At 42.6% G+C, this 12,378-nt stretch overlaps 1 protein-coding gene across 6 annotated transcripts in view; it reads right to left on the bottom strand.

The window, feature by feature from the left end:
• Pcyt1b (phosphate cytidylyltransferase 1B, choline) overlaps nt 1-12,378 on the bottom strand; it is a 158,767-nt gene that overhangs the window by 110,585 nt on the left and 35,804 nt on the right. For 5 of the 6 annotated variants that reach the window (XM_074063308.1, XM_074063305.1, XM_074063309.1 and 2 more), the window contains exon 2: nt 1,833-1,932. In XM_074063308.1, the coding sequence (XP_073919409.1) occupies nt 1,833-1,932 (100 nt within the window). Of the gene's footprint in view, nt 1-1,832; nt 1,933-2,394; nt 2,612-12,378 lie in introns of those variants that run through there. The other variant, XM_074063306.1, reaches the window with a different exon arrangement.

Genomic DNA, 12,378 nt, shown 5'->3' with positions numbered 1-12,378 from the left:
GGTTAAGAGGCGCAGCTTGAACACAAACAAGTTGGAGAGCCAACCCCAGCTTTCCCTCTTAGCACTTGCTCTCCAAGTGTGATCTGTGGAGATGCAACTTCTTGGGCCCCACCTCATTTGGGCAGAATCAGAAACTCTAGAAGTGGGGCCTGGCCATCTGTGTCAACAAGGCCTGCAGGTGATTCCGAGGCAAGCTCATGTGGAAGCTGAATGACCTCAAGCATGACACAACTTCTCTAAGCCTTCATTTCCTCATCTGTGAAACACTGAAAGCACTGACCACATTGAGTTCTGATAGTGAAATGACATGATACGTATAAAGACCTTAGTATGCTGGGCGCCGGTGGCTCATTCCTGTAATCCTAGCTACTCAGGAGGCAGCAATCAGGAAGATCACGGTTCGAAGCCAGCCCTGGGCAATACTTCAAGAGACCCTATGTTGAAAATACCCAACACAAAAAAGAGCTGGCAGAGTGGTTCAAGTAGTAGAGCACCTGCTTAGCAAACGTGAGTTCTTGAGTTCAAACCTAAGCACTGCCAAAAAAAAAAAAAAAAAAAAAAAAAACCCAGAAGACCTTATTATATAACAATCACTTAGTAAGTATCCATTATTATTAAGTAAACTTTCTGTTCCATGGATTCCTTTAAGTTTGGGTTATTTACATTGGCAAGTGGAAACCACTGAGTTATGTTGTCATAAATGCTCATACCTTATTACCCAACTAGTCTTTTATTTTTCACTCCATCCCAATCAACTGGAATGACACACAGTTCTATCTCTGTGCCTTCCTTCACCATTTCTGTTCCACCCTCCCGGAATACCTTTCCATCTGAATCTTCCCTTGCCTTCTGTGCTGCATGTGCATGCATGCTGGTTTTGGTTTTTATTTCATGTCTAATCAATTGTCTTGTCTCTTTAATTATTGTGAAAACCCTTGGGAAAGAGAAATAGTACTTTATAGTCCCCTCCTCTTTAAATCTCTGGTATAAGCTAAAGGAAGGAAACAACAGACAAACTTCAGTAGCAGAGCCCAGGTTTTTTAAAGCACACTTGAAACTTTTTTTGTGCACTTTTAAGAATAAAAATAATTACAGTAGCTTATATTCATAAAAGCCTTCGTGGTTTAAAGAATGCTTTGGGGTCAGATGTGGTAGTGCACACCTAAAATCCCAGCTACTCAGGAGGAAGAGATCAGAAGTATTGAGTTCAAGGCCAGCACGGGCAAAAAGTTAGAGACTCATCTCAACCAACAGGTGTGGTGGTGTGTACCTGCAATCCCAGCTAGGTGGGAGGCATAGGTTGGATAATCATGATCCAGGCCAGTCCTAGGCAAAAAACACAAGACCCTAACTGAAAAATAACTGAAGCTCCTGCCTAGCAAGCATGAGGCCCTGAGTTCAAACCCAGTACTGCCAAAAAAAAAATACTTGGTATTTTAACTGAATCTAGCTGTCACAAAAACGTCATGGAGCAGGTGTTGTTGCCCGTTTTATTTATTTATTTATTCATTCACGTGTACATACGTTGTTTGGGTCATTTCTCCCCCCCACCCCCTGTTGTTGCCCGTTTTACACATGAGCACATGACTCAGATCTCTCATGACTTGCCCCAAGCTGTCGGGCTCCAACTCCTGTCTTCTGCTCCGTCTCTTCGTTGGCTACATTGGTTGGTCTAGCTGATGGCTGTTAATGCCCGCCCTTCTTGCACTGTGCTAGAATCTCTAAATTCAGCTCTGATTGAAAGTGAGTGCTGCTCAAATAATGACAGGTCTCTTGGGTCCTTCAAATGTCCAGACAGGGGCCACATGGGGGGAAGAAGAAGGGCAGCTCACCTGGCGTTCCTAAGCGGGCCTGAGCAATGGTCAGCTTTTCATGGGGTGCTTGACACAGGCAGCTGGACTCCTCTGCAAAGGGAGCTGGTGCCGTCAGCGTCTGGAAGGGAAAAGAGCAGGGAAATCCAGTCTGGCAAATTTTCCTTCAGCACTGTCTTCCCCTGAAGTTTTCTTTCTGTTGGTTAAGGTATGATTAAGAAGGAAAACGGATCTGCTGGGTCTCTGGAAAATAGGATACTGCTAGGCATAAAGGCACAGCTTGGTCACCAAGCCTTCCCCCACCCCTGTTTCAACTGATGCTTCAGCAATCCTAAGAGCTTTGCCAGGTACCAGGGGAGGTACTCTGGGTCCATTATCTCTTTTAGGCCTCACAACACCCTGTGTTGGAAATCTACTTCTGTCCTTCTATAGGACAGGATAATACTATGCCTATTGCACAGAAAAGGCAACTGAGGCCCCACAGTGTTAAGAAACACGCTAAGTCATGCCCTTGGGGAGTCATAGTGCCCAGCTTTGAGCATTTCCCCACCAATGAGGGCAGTCTTCAAACATTTAGACTCACCCACGCCCGGGGTACTCGGCTGAAAGGAGCATCACACTCAGGAGCGTGGCACGACATCTCCTGTATGTCACACACACACACCCGAGCACAGCCAATCACAAACTCTGACGTCTCTTCAGTACAAAGGCCAACGCCGTCATCCGTGCCCAGGAAGGGCCTAAAAGCACAGCATTGTGGCGGGCTGCAGATAACTGTTACTGTGGTGGCTTTACCAGCCACCAATGGCTGGAGGCCCCGCCCCAGGCAGCTTGGGCTGGGGCTCTGGGGAACGCTGTGAGAAAGATGTAGTCACTTGGAAGCCTGCCCAGGAAGTGGCCCTGCATTTTTTTAGTCAGCCTCTTAAAATGAAAACCTCACTCTCTCCAGACAGAGGAAGACAAAGCGGGTGGTAATTTTGTAAACAGGGCAAATCCGACTCAGAGTTGCCCATTTGCAGTCTTTGAGCTATGTCATTACTGCAGTCACCGCTGCACCATCTTTGGGATTTTTAAAGCTAAAGTTGACTAGTCACTGTAAACATTCCTCACAGTGCTGCATGACTTATTTCTTAGAGATGGAGACAGGTGTTCCTTAACTTGGGAAGATTCCACTGAAGAAGGATGCAGACACTTGAACAGGGACTGTGACCCTCTTCCACCACCCATTTATTCAATCATTCATTCATTCAAATATGTGTCAGGCACTGTCTTAAAATCTGAGGCTAAAAGTGGGAATAAGGCCAGTGGCAGCTTTTTCTGTTGTTTATCTGGTAATAGGATCTTGCTATGTAGCCCAGGCTGGCCCAAAACTCGTGATCCTCCTGACTCAGCCTCCCAAGTGCTGAGATTACAGGCATGAACCACCACACCTGGCCATTCAGCCACTGAACTTGAAGAGTCCTTGCTCTCTGCACAGACAAGAAATGAGCCTTACTCTGCCTCCATCCCCTTCCCCCATTCCAGCACCTTCTACCCTGGAAGAGGAAGTCCTGCTCCTATTTTGTTTGGACACCTTCCAGTTGCTTGAGACTTTCTTAGCCCCCACCCTCTCTTTCAGGACTCTTGAACCAACCAAGACTTGGGACAGGATTCAAGAAACTCGAATCTATTATGGGTTCTCGCTCAGATACATTCAAGTGAACTCATGGACTCTGACAAACCAGAGCAGCATTTGTAATGTGGCAAAGGAGTGCTGTGACAAGAGCTGAAACTCTGTGCTCAGAAAACCAGGGTCGCAGCACTTACTGAGTATGTATTTTAATTTTGCCATTCTGGTTAAAAGAAACTGACCCTGACTAAGGTTAACTCAATGCTGGGTGTGGTGGTTCACACCTATAATTCCAGATACTAGGATGTGGAGGAAGGAGGATCTGAAATTTAAGGCCAGTCTGTCTGAAAAACAGAATACAAACAAAAGGATTGGGGGCATAGCTCAAGTGATAGAGTCCTTGCCTCCCATGTGCAAGGCCCTGGGTTCAAGCCCTAGTACCTCCCCTGTCCCCCAAATGTAGTGATCATTAATATAAAATAAAGTTAGCTCAAGGTTTAAAGGATTTGTTTTTAACGCTACCCTGGCACACAATTAAGGAAAAAGGGGGAAGGGATGAAGTGTGGCCCCAGAGTGCCAAATGGTTGGCACCAACCTGGCTGTTCTCTGCTTGCAATTGTTTCTACCCCACCCCCATTTACCCTCCCATCCTCCCACCGCAGTGAAGTCTCTGCTCGCCTTCCCCTCCCCGCGACTTCAATTTAAATATAACTCATCACGGCCTTCTTAGCCCCCTTCACAATGCTCATTTAACAACCCTTGGCAGTACTGGGGTTTGAACTTGGGCCCCCACGCTTAATAGGCAGGTGCTCTACCACTTGAGCCACTCCACCAACCCTACTTCACAACTTTTGATTGAAACTTTCAGCCTCACCTCCTGCTCCTACCTAACTTACAACTTTTTTCCATGTTTCCCGGCTCAAATTCCTAAGGCAGGACTGGGAGTGTGGCTCAGTGGTATAGTGCTCACCTACCAACACCCATAAAAAATTTCCTAAGGCAGAATCTGATGGACCAAGCTCATCTACTCAAAGTAGGCCACAACCAGGTTCAACTAGAGTTGGCTTGGGTGCCCACCCTAGGGCCCAACAGCTATGGCAAGGAAAGTCATGGACAGTGAATCATTTTCACAAGGTCTAAAATAAATTACTATTTGGACATCTTTTATTTGCTAGTCACAAGGTTTATTAAAGATACAAGGTGTTGCCATTTTCCAAGAAAGGTGTATTCTAGAGGGTGTAAAGCGGAGATAGAGACATTTGTAAAGCAGCGATGGTTACTCAAAGGTGAAGAAAAGGGTTATGTGTACTGTGCAAGCTGGTGTTAATTACTATGGCCTAGAAGTAGGAAAAATGGACATGGAGAGCAGAGAGGAGTCCTAAGTGCACAAGTGCACGTATGCACACGTGAATATCTTTGACAGCAGTTGATGGGGAAAGGGGGCATTTCTGTGCTTGGAATGGGGAGAATGATAAAATAAATGAGCCTCAGTCTCACTTTCTAGAACATTGACTTTGAAAGCAAGGCAAAACAGCCCTTGGGTTGAGAGTTAGGGTGTATATTCAGCAAGGCCTACTTAGCACCTGGCCAGCACCAACAAGCCCTGTGACTTGAAGCAATGTTTCTTTTCAGTCTGAACACCCCAGACTACAACTTTTCGAAAGTCCTCCTTCTCTGGGCCAAAACAAATCACTTGATTGATGAGGAAGTCTATGCTACCCAAGTTCTGCCTCCTCCACATAAAAGAGTCAGACCAACCTCAGAACAATTGGGGGAAGATAGCCAGAGGCTCCTGGGATGGGCAAAGACTGGGCCAACCCAATCTCCAGATTACCTAGCAACTACAAGGGACCAAGGACCTCACCTGTTGCTCACCATTTGCCAAGGCCAGAATGTTTCCAGGGATACTCTGGTCTAGGCCCTACATAGGACCTAAAATCAGGGCCCAGTAACATAATGCAATAGATAAATCTTTGGGTACATACTTAGTGCTATGTATCCATATCTATATACTAAGCATGTTGACTGCATTTCCTCATTTAATTTGTACAACCACTCTGTGAGGTAGGTCCTGTTACCACTGAACTAACTGTACAGGATGTGTTTTCAACAGCAACACCAACTGACAGCAAGAAGCAACAGCAGTGGTAGATCCCTCAGACTTAGTTTCTTTTTTGGCTCCCTCTCAACTGGGCAAATGCTCAAGAAACTTACGCAATTCTGATGGAGAGATTTCAAAAAGGAGATCGTGAGAACCCTAATAATTAGAGAAGGGGAGCCCAAATAATTAATTGAAGAAATAAAAGCAGGTGACCATATTTTTATCCAAACTTAGTGAAGCAGGTCAGATGTAGTTACTAGCAAGCTTCAACTTATACTCTAAAGCGTTCAGATCACATTTTCTAGTATTTATTAGTACGTTCAATTTTCTTTTCAATATGAAAATCATACAAATAAACCCCTGGACTGGTCAGGATCATCAGAAGATAGACTATTCCCCCCCCTGGAGAGCCATAGACCAAACCCAAGGTTGGGGAGACACATGAGATTCTTGCTTAGCAGAAGAGAAAGAGTTCTCTAGTGTTAAAAGAAGCCCTGGTCCAGGGCTCCGGACCTTATGTGTGCAAGGGCCTTGCAAGACCACAGACTTGGAGCTAGGTCATGATAAAACTTCTTTCTACCTAATTTAAGATTTCAGAACACCCAGCCATTGCTTGCGGATATGTTGCCCATTTGTCATGCAAGTTTTCATATGTAAACTGGACCACAGTACCATACCAAAGCCATATTCCCACCAGGCTTTTTAAGGAGAAAGGCACTACACACTGGACATTTCATTTGCAGACTCTCTTCAACTGAGCATTCTCAAATATTTACTTAAAACAACAGCTAACAGGTACTACAAAAAAAATGCAAATATCACTGGAGTACAAAAAAGTGGTGACTAGAACCTGCAGTGTGCGTCACCCACTGATGACAACTTGACTGATCAGCTTTAGAACCACAAATTGAGAACTACAAGAAGATAACGCAAAATCTAATCTTCAGTCTCATATAATTGGGTTTGTATTTACTCATCTCTGAGCATAATTTTTAAGCCTGATTTCATTTAGGATCAGAATATTATCATCTTTTTGAAGATAGAGAAGTGAGAAAAAATAGATCTTACAGCTGACCATAGGTGTGACACACACAAATCCCTGGATTCTTGAACTGGGTCATTGATTATATAGAATCCCACATCAGGCAGCTGGTACAAAGGCTTCACCAACAGACTTCCATAGAGTGAAGGGGCAGGGGTAGAGGACCAGCATGTAACTCAGCACATGACTCAGTTCCATTTCCATTTAGTTAAGTGTGGTATGCATGTGCTATGAAGTAATAGGTATAATTACAAACAGTCAGGTCTGGTGGAGTGGCTCAAGTGGTAGAACACCTGCCTAGCAAGCGTGAAGCCAGAGTTCAAAACCTAGTACTGCCAAAAAAAGATACAACACACAAATAGTAAGACAGGTACATAGATACTGATGAGGAATCATTTCTAAGATAGTTTGCTGAATGTAAAAAGCAAGTCAGAAAACAATATGCATGCATGCTATACAGTATGACACCATTTATGATCAAATGAGAGGGAGAAAGCTAACTTTGTAGAAATAGATTTGAACTGTGCTAATATGTCAGCCATTGTTCATATGTCTCTCTCTCTCTCTCTCTCTCTCTCTCTCTCTCTCTCTCTCTCTCTCTCTCTCTCTTTCTCTGGCAGTACTGGGGTTTGAAACTCAGGACCTCACACTTCTAGGTAGATACTCTACCACTTGAGTCACTCTACTGGCCCTTTTTTTGTGTTGGGTATTTTCAAGATAAGGTCTCGAGAACTATTTGCCTGTGTGACTATGAACCCCAATCTTCCTGATCTCTGCCTCCTGAGTAGATAGGATTACAGGCATGAGCTGCCAGAGCCCAACTCTTTGAATTCAAATGATAATTAATTAAAATTAAATAAAATTTAAAGCAGTATCTCAATCACATTAGTCACATTTCAACTTCTCAGTAACCAAATGTGCCCGCTGGCCATTGGATATACAGATCATTACCAGAAAGTCCTACTGGACAGCACTGACCTAGAAGGATGAACACCAAACTATTAACAGGGTTGCCTTCAGGGAACAGGATGGTATTTGGAGGGAAGAGATGAAGGCTTGTTTTCTCCATATATGTCTGTCATTTTGCCTACTTTTTACAATGATGGCACATCGATATAATGCATAATGTAAAAATAAATTTAAAGAAATATTCCTTCTGTGAATTCCAAATCACAGAATATTTAATCAAGGCTCAGGTGCCCCAAATTTGGTGTCTAATAAGAAAGAAAAAGGAGTATCTTGAAAATTAGTAACTATTATCTATAAACCAAATGTTAAATGATATGATTTCCAGGCATGTAGAACACTTAGAACTCACTTAAACTTAAAGCAATTAAATTGGTATCATAATATCTACCCATTATTCATTTTTTCAACACCTAACAAATGCATTACTTCAATACTTGCTGTGTGCCAGGCACTGTTGTAGCTTCTAAGAGTATATCAGGGAACAAAACAGACAAAAAATCCTTCCAACAACAGTTAAGGGTATCAAACAAAAAAAAGAATGTGAAATATGTAACATGGTAAAAAGGTGATTAAGTCGTACAGGAAAAAATAAGGTCAGAGGGAGACAGAGAATGTAGGTGGAATAACTATAAACAGGACAGTCAGGGAAGTTGATATATATATGTAAATATATAAATGATCAATAGGGCCATATGGAGAAAACTCTAGAAAAAGGACATTCCAGGCAAAGAAAACAGTTAAGTGCAAAGACCCTTAGACAGGAGTGCCTGACTTCTTCCAGGAATAACTAGAAGGCCCATATGCTTGGAGGAAGTGAGCAAAAAGGAAAAGTCATTGAGGAGAGGCATGAAAGAAACATACGAGGCACCCAGGATGTGGGGCTTTTTTTTTTTTTTTTGGTGGGACTGAGGTTTGAACTCAGGGCTTCATGCTTGCAAAACAGGCACTGTACCACTTGAGCCATACCCCTAGTCCATTTTTCTCTGGTTATTTTGGAGATGGGGTCTAGCAAACTATTTGTCTGGGCTGGCCTCAAGCCATGATCCTCCCAATCTCAGCCTCCCAAGTAGCTAGCATTACAGGCGTGAGCCACTGGAGCCAGGTTGGGTGTGGGGCTTTTAAGACTCTAGGGAGATGGAAGCCCTTAGAGGGCTTTAAAGAAGGCATGATCAGATGGGTCTTAGCTTTATAAAAGTTCAAAGGCAGAATAAGAAAACCAGTGAGGTATCTGCTGTGGATACTCAGGCAGAAGGTAGAAGCTGAGTGCAGGGCAGTGGAGGTAATTAGCCGTGGTCAGATTCTGGATAGGTTTTAGATAAATGAAATGTACAGCAGACTGGACATAGCGGGTGAGAGAATCAGAGGAGCCAATGGAGTTCCAAAGTCACTGGCCTGAAGAACTGGAGTGACTGTGTTCTTTGTCCTGGGATGGGGAAAACACTGGAAGAGGCTCTCTGGGGCAGGAGGGACAGGGATGGAAAGATCAAGAAATTTGTTCTTACTCATTTGCTTGGACATGCAAATGAGTGATCTCCACATGGAGAAGTCAGGTAAACAGGTGGGGAGAAAGTCTGGAGTTCTGGAGGGAAGACTAAGCTAGAGGTATGGGTTTAGAAGCTAACAGAATAGAAGTGACACTTAAAACAATTGGATTAAATTCACCCATTCGGTTATGGGCATGAGTGCGGAGAGTACAGGGATCTAAGATGACAAATAAGGAGACGTTGTGTATTTGTGCTCAGTCTTTGCCCACTATTATGGAAGCCCCAAGAAAGCAAGGAGTGGCTCTGTCACATTCGCTGCTGTATCTCTACTCCCCAGAGCAGTACCGGGCAGATAGAAGGCCCCTGATACACACTGGTTGAATGGGGACTGGAGAGGGAGTGAGTATTGATAAAGACAGAACCAGGCATTAAACTCAGAAAGAAAATATACATGCACATCCACGTTTCATAAATTTTTATCATAATATATACTATAGAAAACTTGGGAAAGGAGAGGAAAACAAAAGTCACCAATAATTCTGCTTTCTAGAGACAACTGTTGCTAATACTGTCCAAGTTTAATTCCAGCCTTTTCTTTTTATTCGTTGATTCATATGTGCATACATTGTTTGGGCCATTTCTCCCCCCACCCCCACCCCCCCTCACTTCCAGGCAGAATCTGTTCTGCCCTTAGCTCTAATTTTGTTGAAGAGAGAATATAAACAATTACAAGAAAGACAAAGCATTTTTGCTAGTTGAGATAAGGACAGCTATACAGGGAGATTCCTAGCATTGCTTCCATGTACAAATGTGTTACATTCTAAGTTGATTCATCTCTAACTGGCCTTTTTTCTAGTTCTCATATTGACTTCTGTCGCTATAAAGTTTTTGTATTAGCTCCTCTGCAGTGGGGACATCAAATATTATCATGTTTTGGGTTCTCTAACTATCCGCATACCTCCTGTATAAGCTCTCCCCTTGTCATGTGACCCAAGTCCAACCACATTGCTGTATTTGCCCTAGATCTAAAGTCCACATATGAGGGAGAACATACGATTTTTGGTCTTCTGAGCCTGGCTAACCTCACTCAGGATGATGTTCTCCAGTTCCATCCATTTACTTGCGAATGATAAGATTTCATTCTTCTTCATGGCTGAGTAGTAATTCCAGCCTTTCTGATATGTCATATATACATACCAACAACTTCAAATGTTATTGTACAGTTTTTTCACTCAGTATATCATGATTATTTAACTACATCATTTAAATAGTTTTCAACCTTACTAATTTTGAGAGTAGTAAAACATTCCATTGAATAGAAAAATCAGAATATAAACATTTCTCTATTGTTACATACTAAATTATTTATATTTTACTAATAGAAACAGTATTTGAAAGCTGGATGTGGTGAATATCTGTAATCTCAGCTACTAAAGAGGCAGAGATGAAGAGGATTGCATATGGGGAGGCCAGCCTAGGCACAAAGTTAGCAAGATCCTATCTCAATCAATAAACCCGGCATGGTAGAATATGCCTATAATTCCAGCTACGAGGGAGGTTGTAGGTGGCAGGATCATAGTCTGAGGCTGGCCCCAGATAAAAATGCAAGACCCTACCTGAAAAAGAACTGAAGCAAAAATGGGCTGGCGGTGTGGCTCCAGTGGTAGAGTACCTTCCTCAGAAGCACAAGGCCCTGAGTTCAAATCTCAGTACTGAAGGAAAAAGAAAGAACATTCTAAACATAATTCTGAACCTCTGATTATTTCCTTAAGATAGATGCCTAGGAACTGAATTACTTAGATCAGGGGTATGAACATTTTAAAGATAAACATCTGAAGAGCATTTTAACATGTATTGGTAAATTACCTACTACAAAAGCTGTATCATTTATGCTCACATTACAATGTATGAAAGCACCTATCTTGCTGCTGTCTCGCTGGCATTCAGTATTATCTTTGTCAATTTTATAGACCAAAAATTGGCATCACGCTGTTTCAATTTACATCATTTTGATTATAAGAAAGATTGAACATTTTCAAATGTTTATTAGCCATTTGTATTTTCTTCTGTGAATAATCCATGCTTTGCCCATTTTTCTATTGTTGAGAAAAAGTATTTGGAAGTTAGTTAAAAGCAAAACAAAAGCACACCTCAAAGTTACCTGAAATAGGTTTTAAAATGCATTTTCCAACTTTATTTAGAGTTCCCTCATCTGAGCTCCATTTTCTATTTTGCTTTTTTGTTTTTGAAACACGGTCTCACTATATAACCCAGGCTGACCTCAAACTTGTGATCCTCCTGCTCAGCCTCCCCAGTGCTAGGATTATAGACATGCATCCCATGCCTGGCTAAGAACTCCACTCTTAAAACCAGTGTGTAACACCTGCATCTAGATTGGACCAGTAATTACTACCCTTTTGGAGATCATGACCCAGTATGCGGACTTCCTTAAAACATTGACTATCCAGCCAGGTGCCAGTGGCTCATGCCTGTAATCCAAGCAACTTGTGAGGCTCAGATCGGGAGGATCATGATTTGAGGTCAGCTCAGGCAAATACTTTGCAAGAGCCCAACTCCAAAATAACCAGAGAAAAATGGACTGGAAGTGTGGCTCAAGTGGCAGAGCACTTGCTTTGCAGGTGCGAAGTCCTGAGTTCAAGCCCCAGTCTCACCAAAAACAAACAAACCAAAAAAACCACAGACCATGCAGGGAACTGTTACTTGCTCTCATGCAGCAATCTATGGAAGCCCACGACAGCCAATTTCGAATAGCTAGAAGACTCCTACTACTATAAACAAGGCCACATTTCATTGATTCTAAAATATACACTTCCCTTCACATTTCAACGTCTTTGAGATTGGGAGGCACTTTCCATAAATACTGTCTTAAAATCGGTGTGGCCATTCGTTGTTTCACACTGTAACACCTCTGAAGTGGAAGTGCAGCTTACAATTGAAAGCATCATAGATTTATGACATGCATAGGTGCCAGTATTAACGGGATATAACCTTTGCCTAGAGATAAGAAATCCCATATCCTAAATCACTTTTTTTCTTAGGCAGTAGTAAAAGAGTTCATAATGACTATCAACAACAATCATATATCATATTTATGTCCCATCTCCTTCCCCCCAAAACTTGAGGTGACTTCAAGAATAATAAAATTTAAAAATTTTAAATAATAGTTGCAAGATCTGGGGTGAGGGAGGAAATATGAGTACTTGTTTTTAAAACCAGGGGTGAGGAGACGGGGATGCAGCTCAGTGGTAGAGCACTTGCCTAGCATGGATGAGGCCCATGAACTGAAAAAAAAAGACCAAGAGTAAAATGGGCATACAGACAGGGATGTCATAGTCCTCAAC

The sequence above is a fragment of the Castor canadensis genome, chromosome X (genome assembly GCF_047511655.1).
Source record: "Castor canadensis chromosome X, mCasCan1.hap1v2, whole genome shotgun sequence".
Classification (NCBI taxonomy): Eukaryota; Metazoa; Chordata; class Mammalia; order Rodentia; family Castoridae; genus Castor; species Castor canadensis.
Note: the sequence above shows the minus strand (reverse complement) of the source record. Positions and strands in the feature narration are given on the sequence as shown.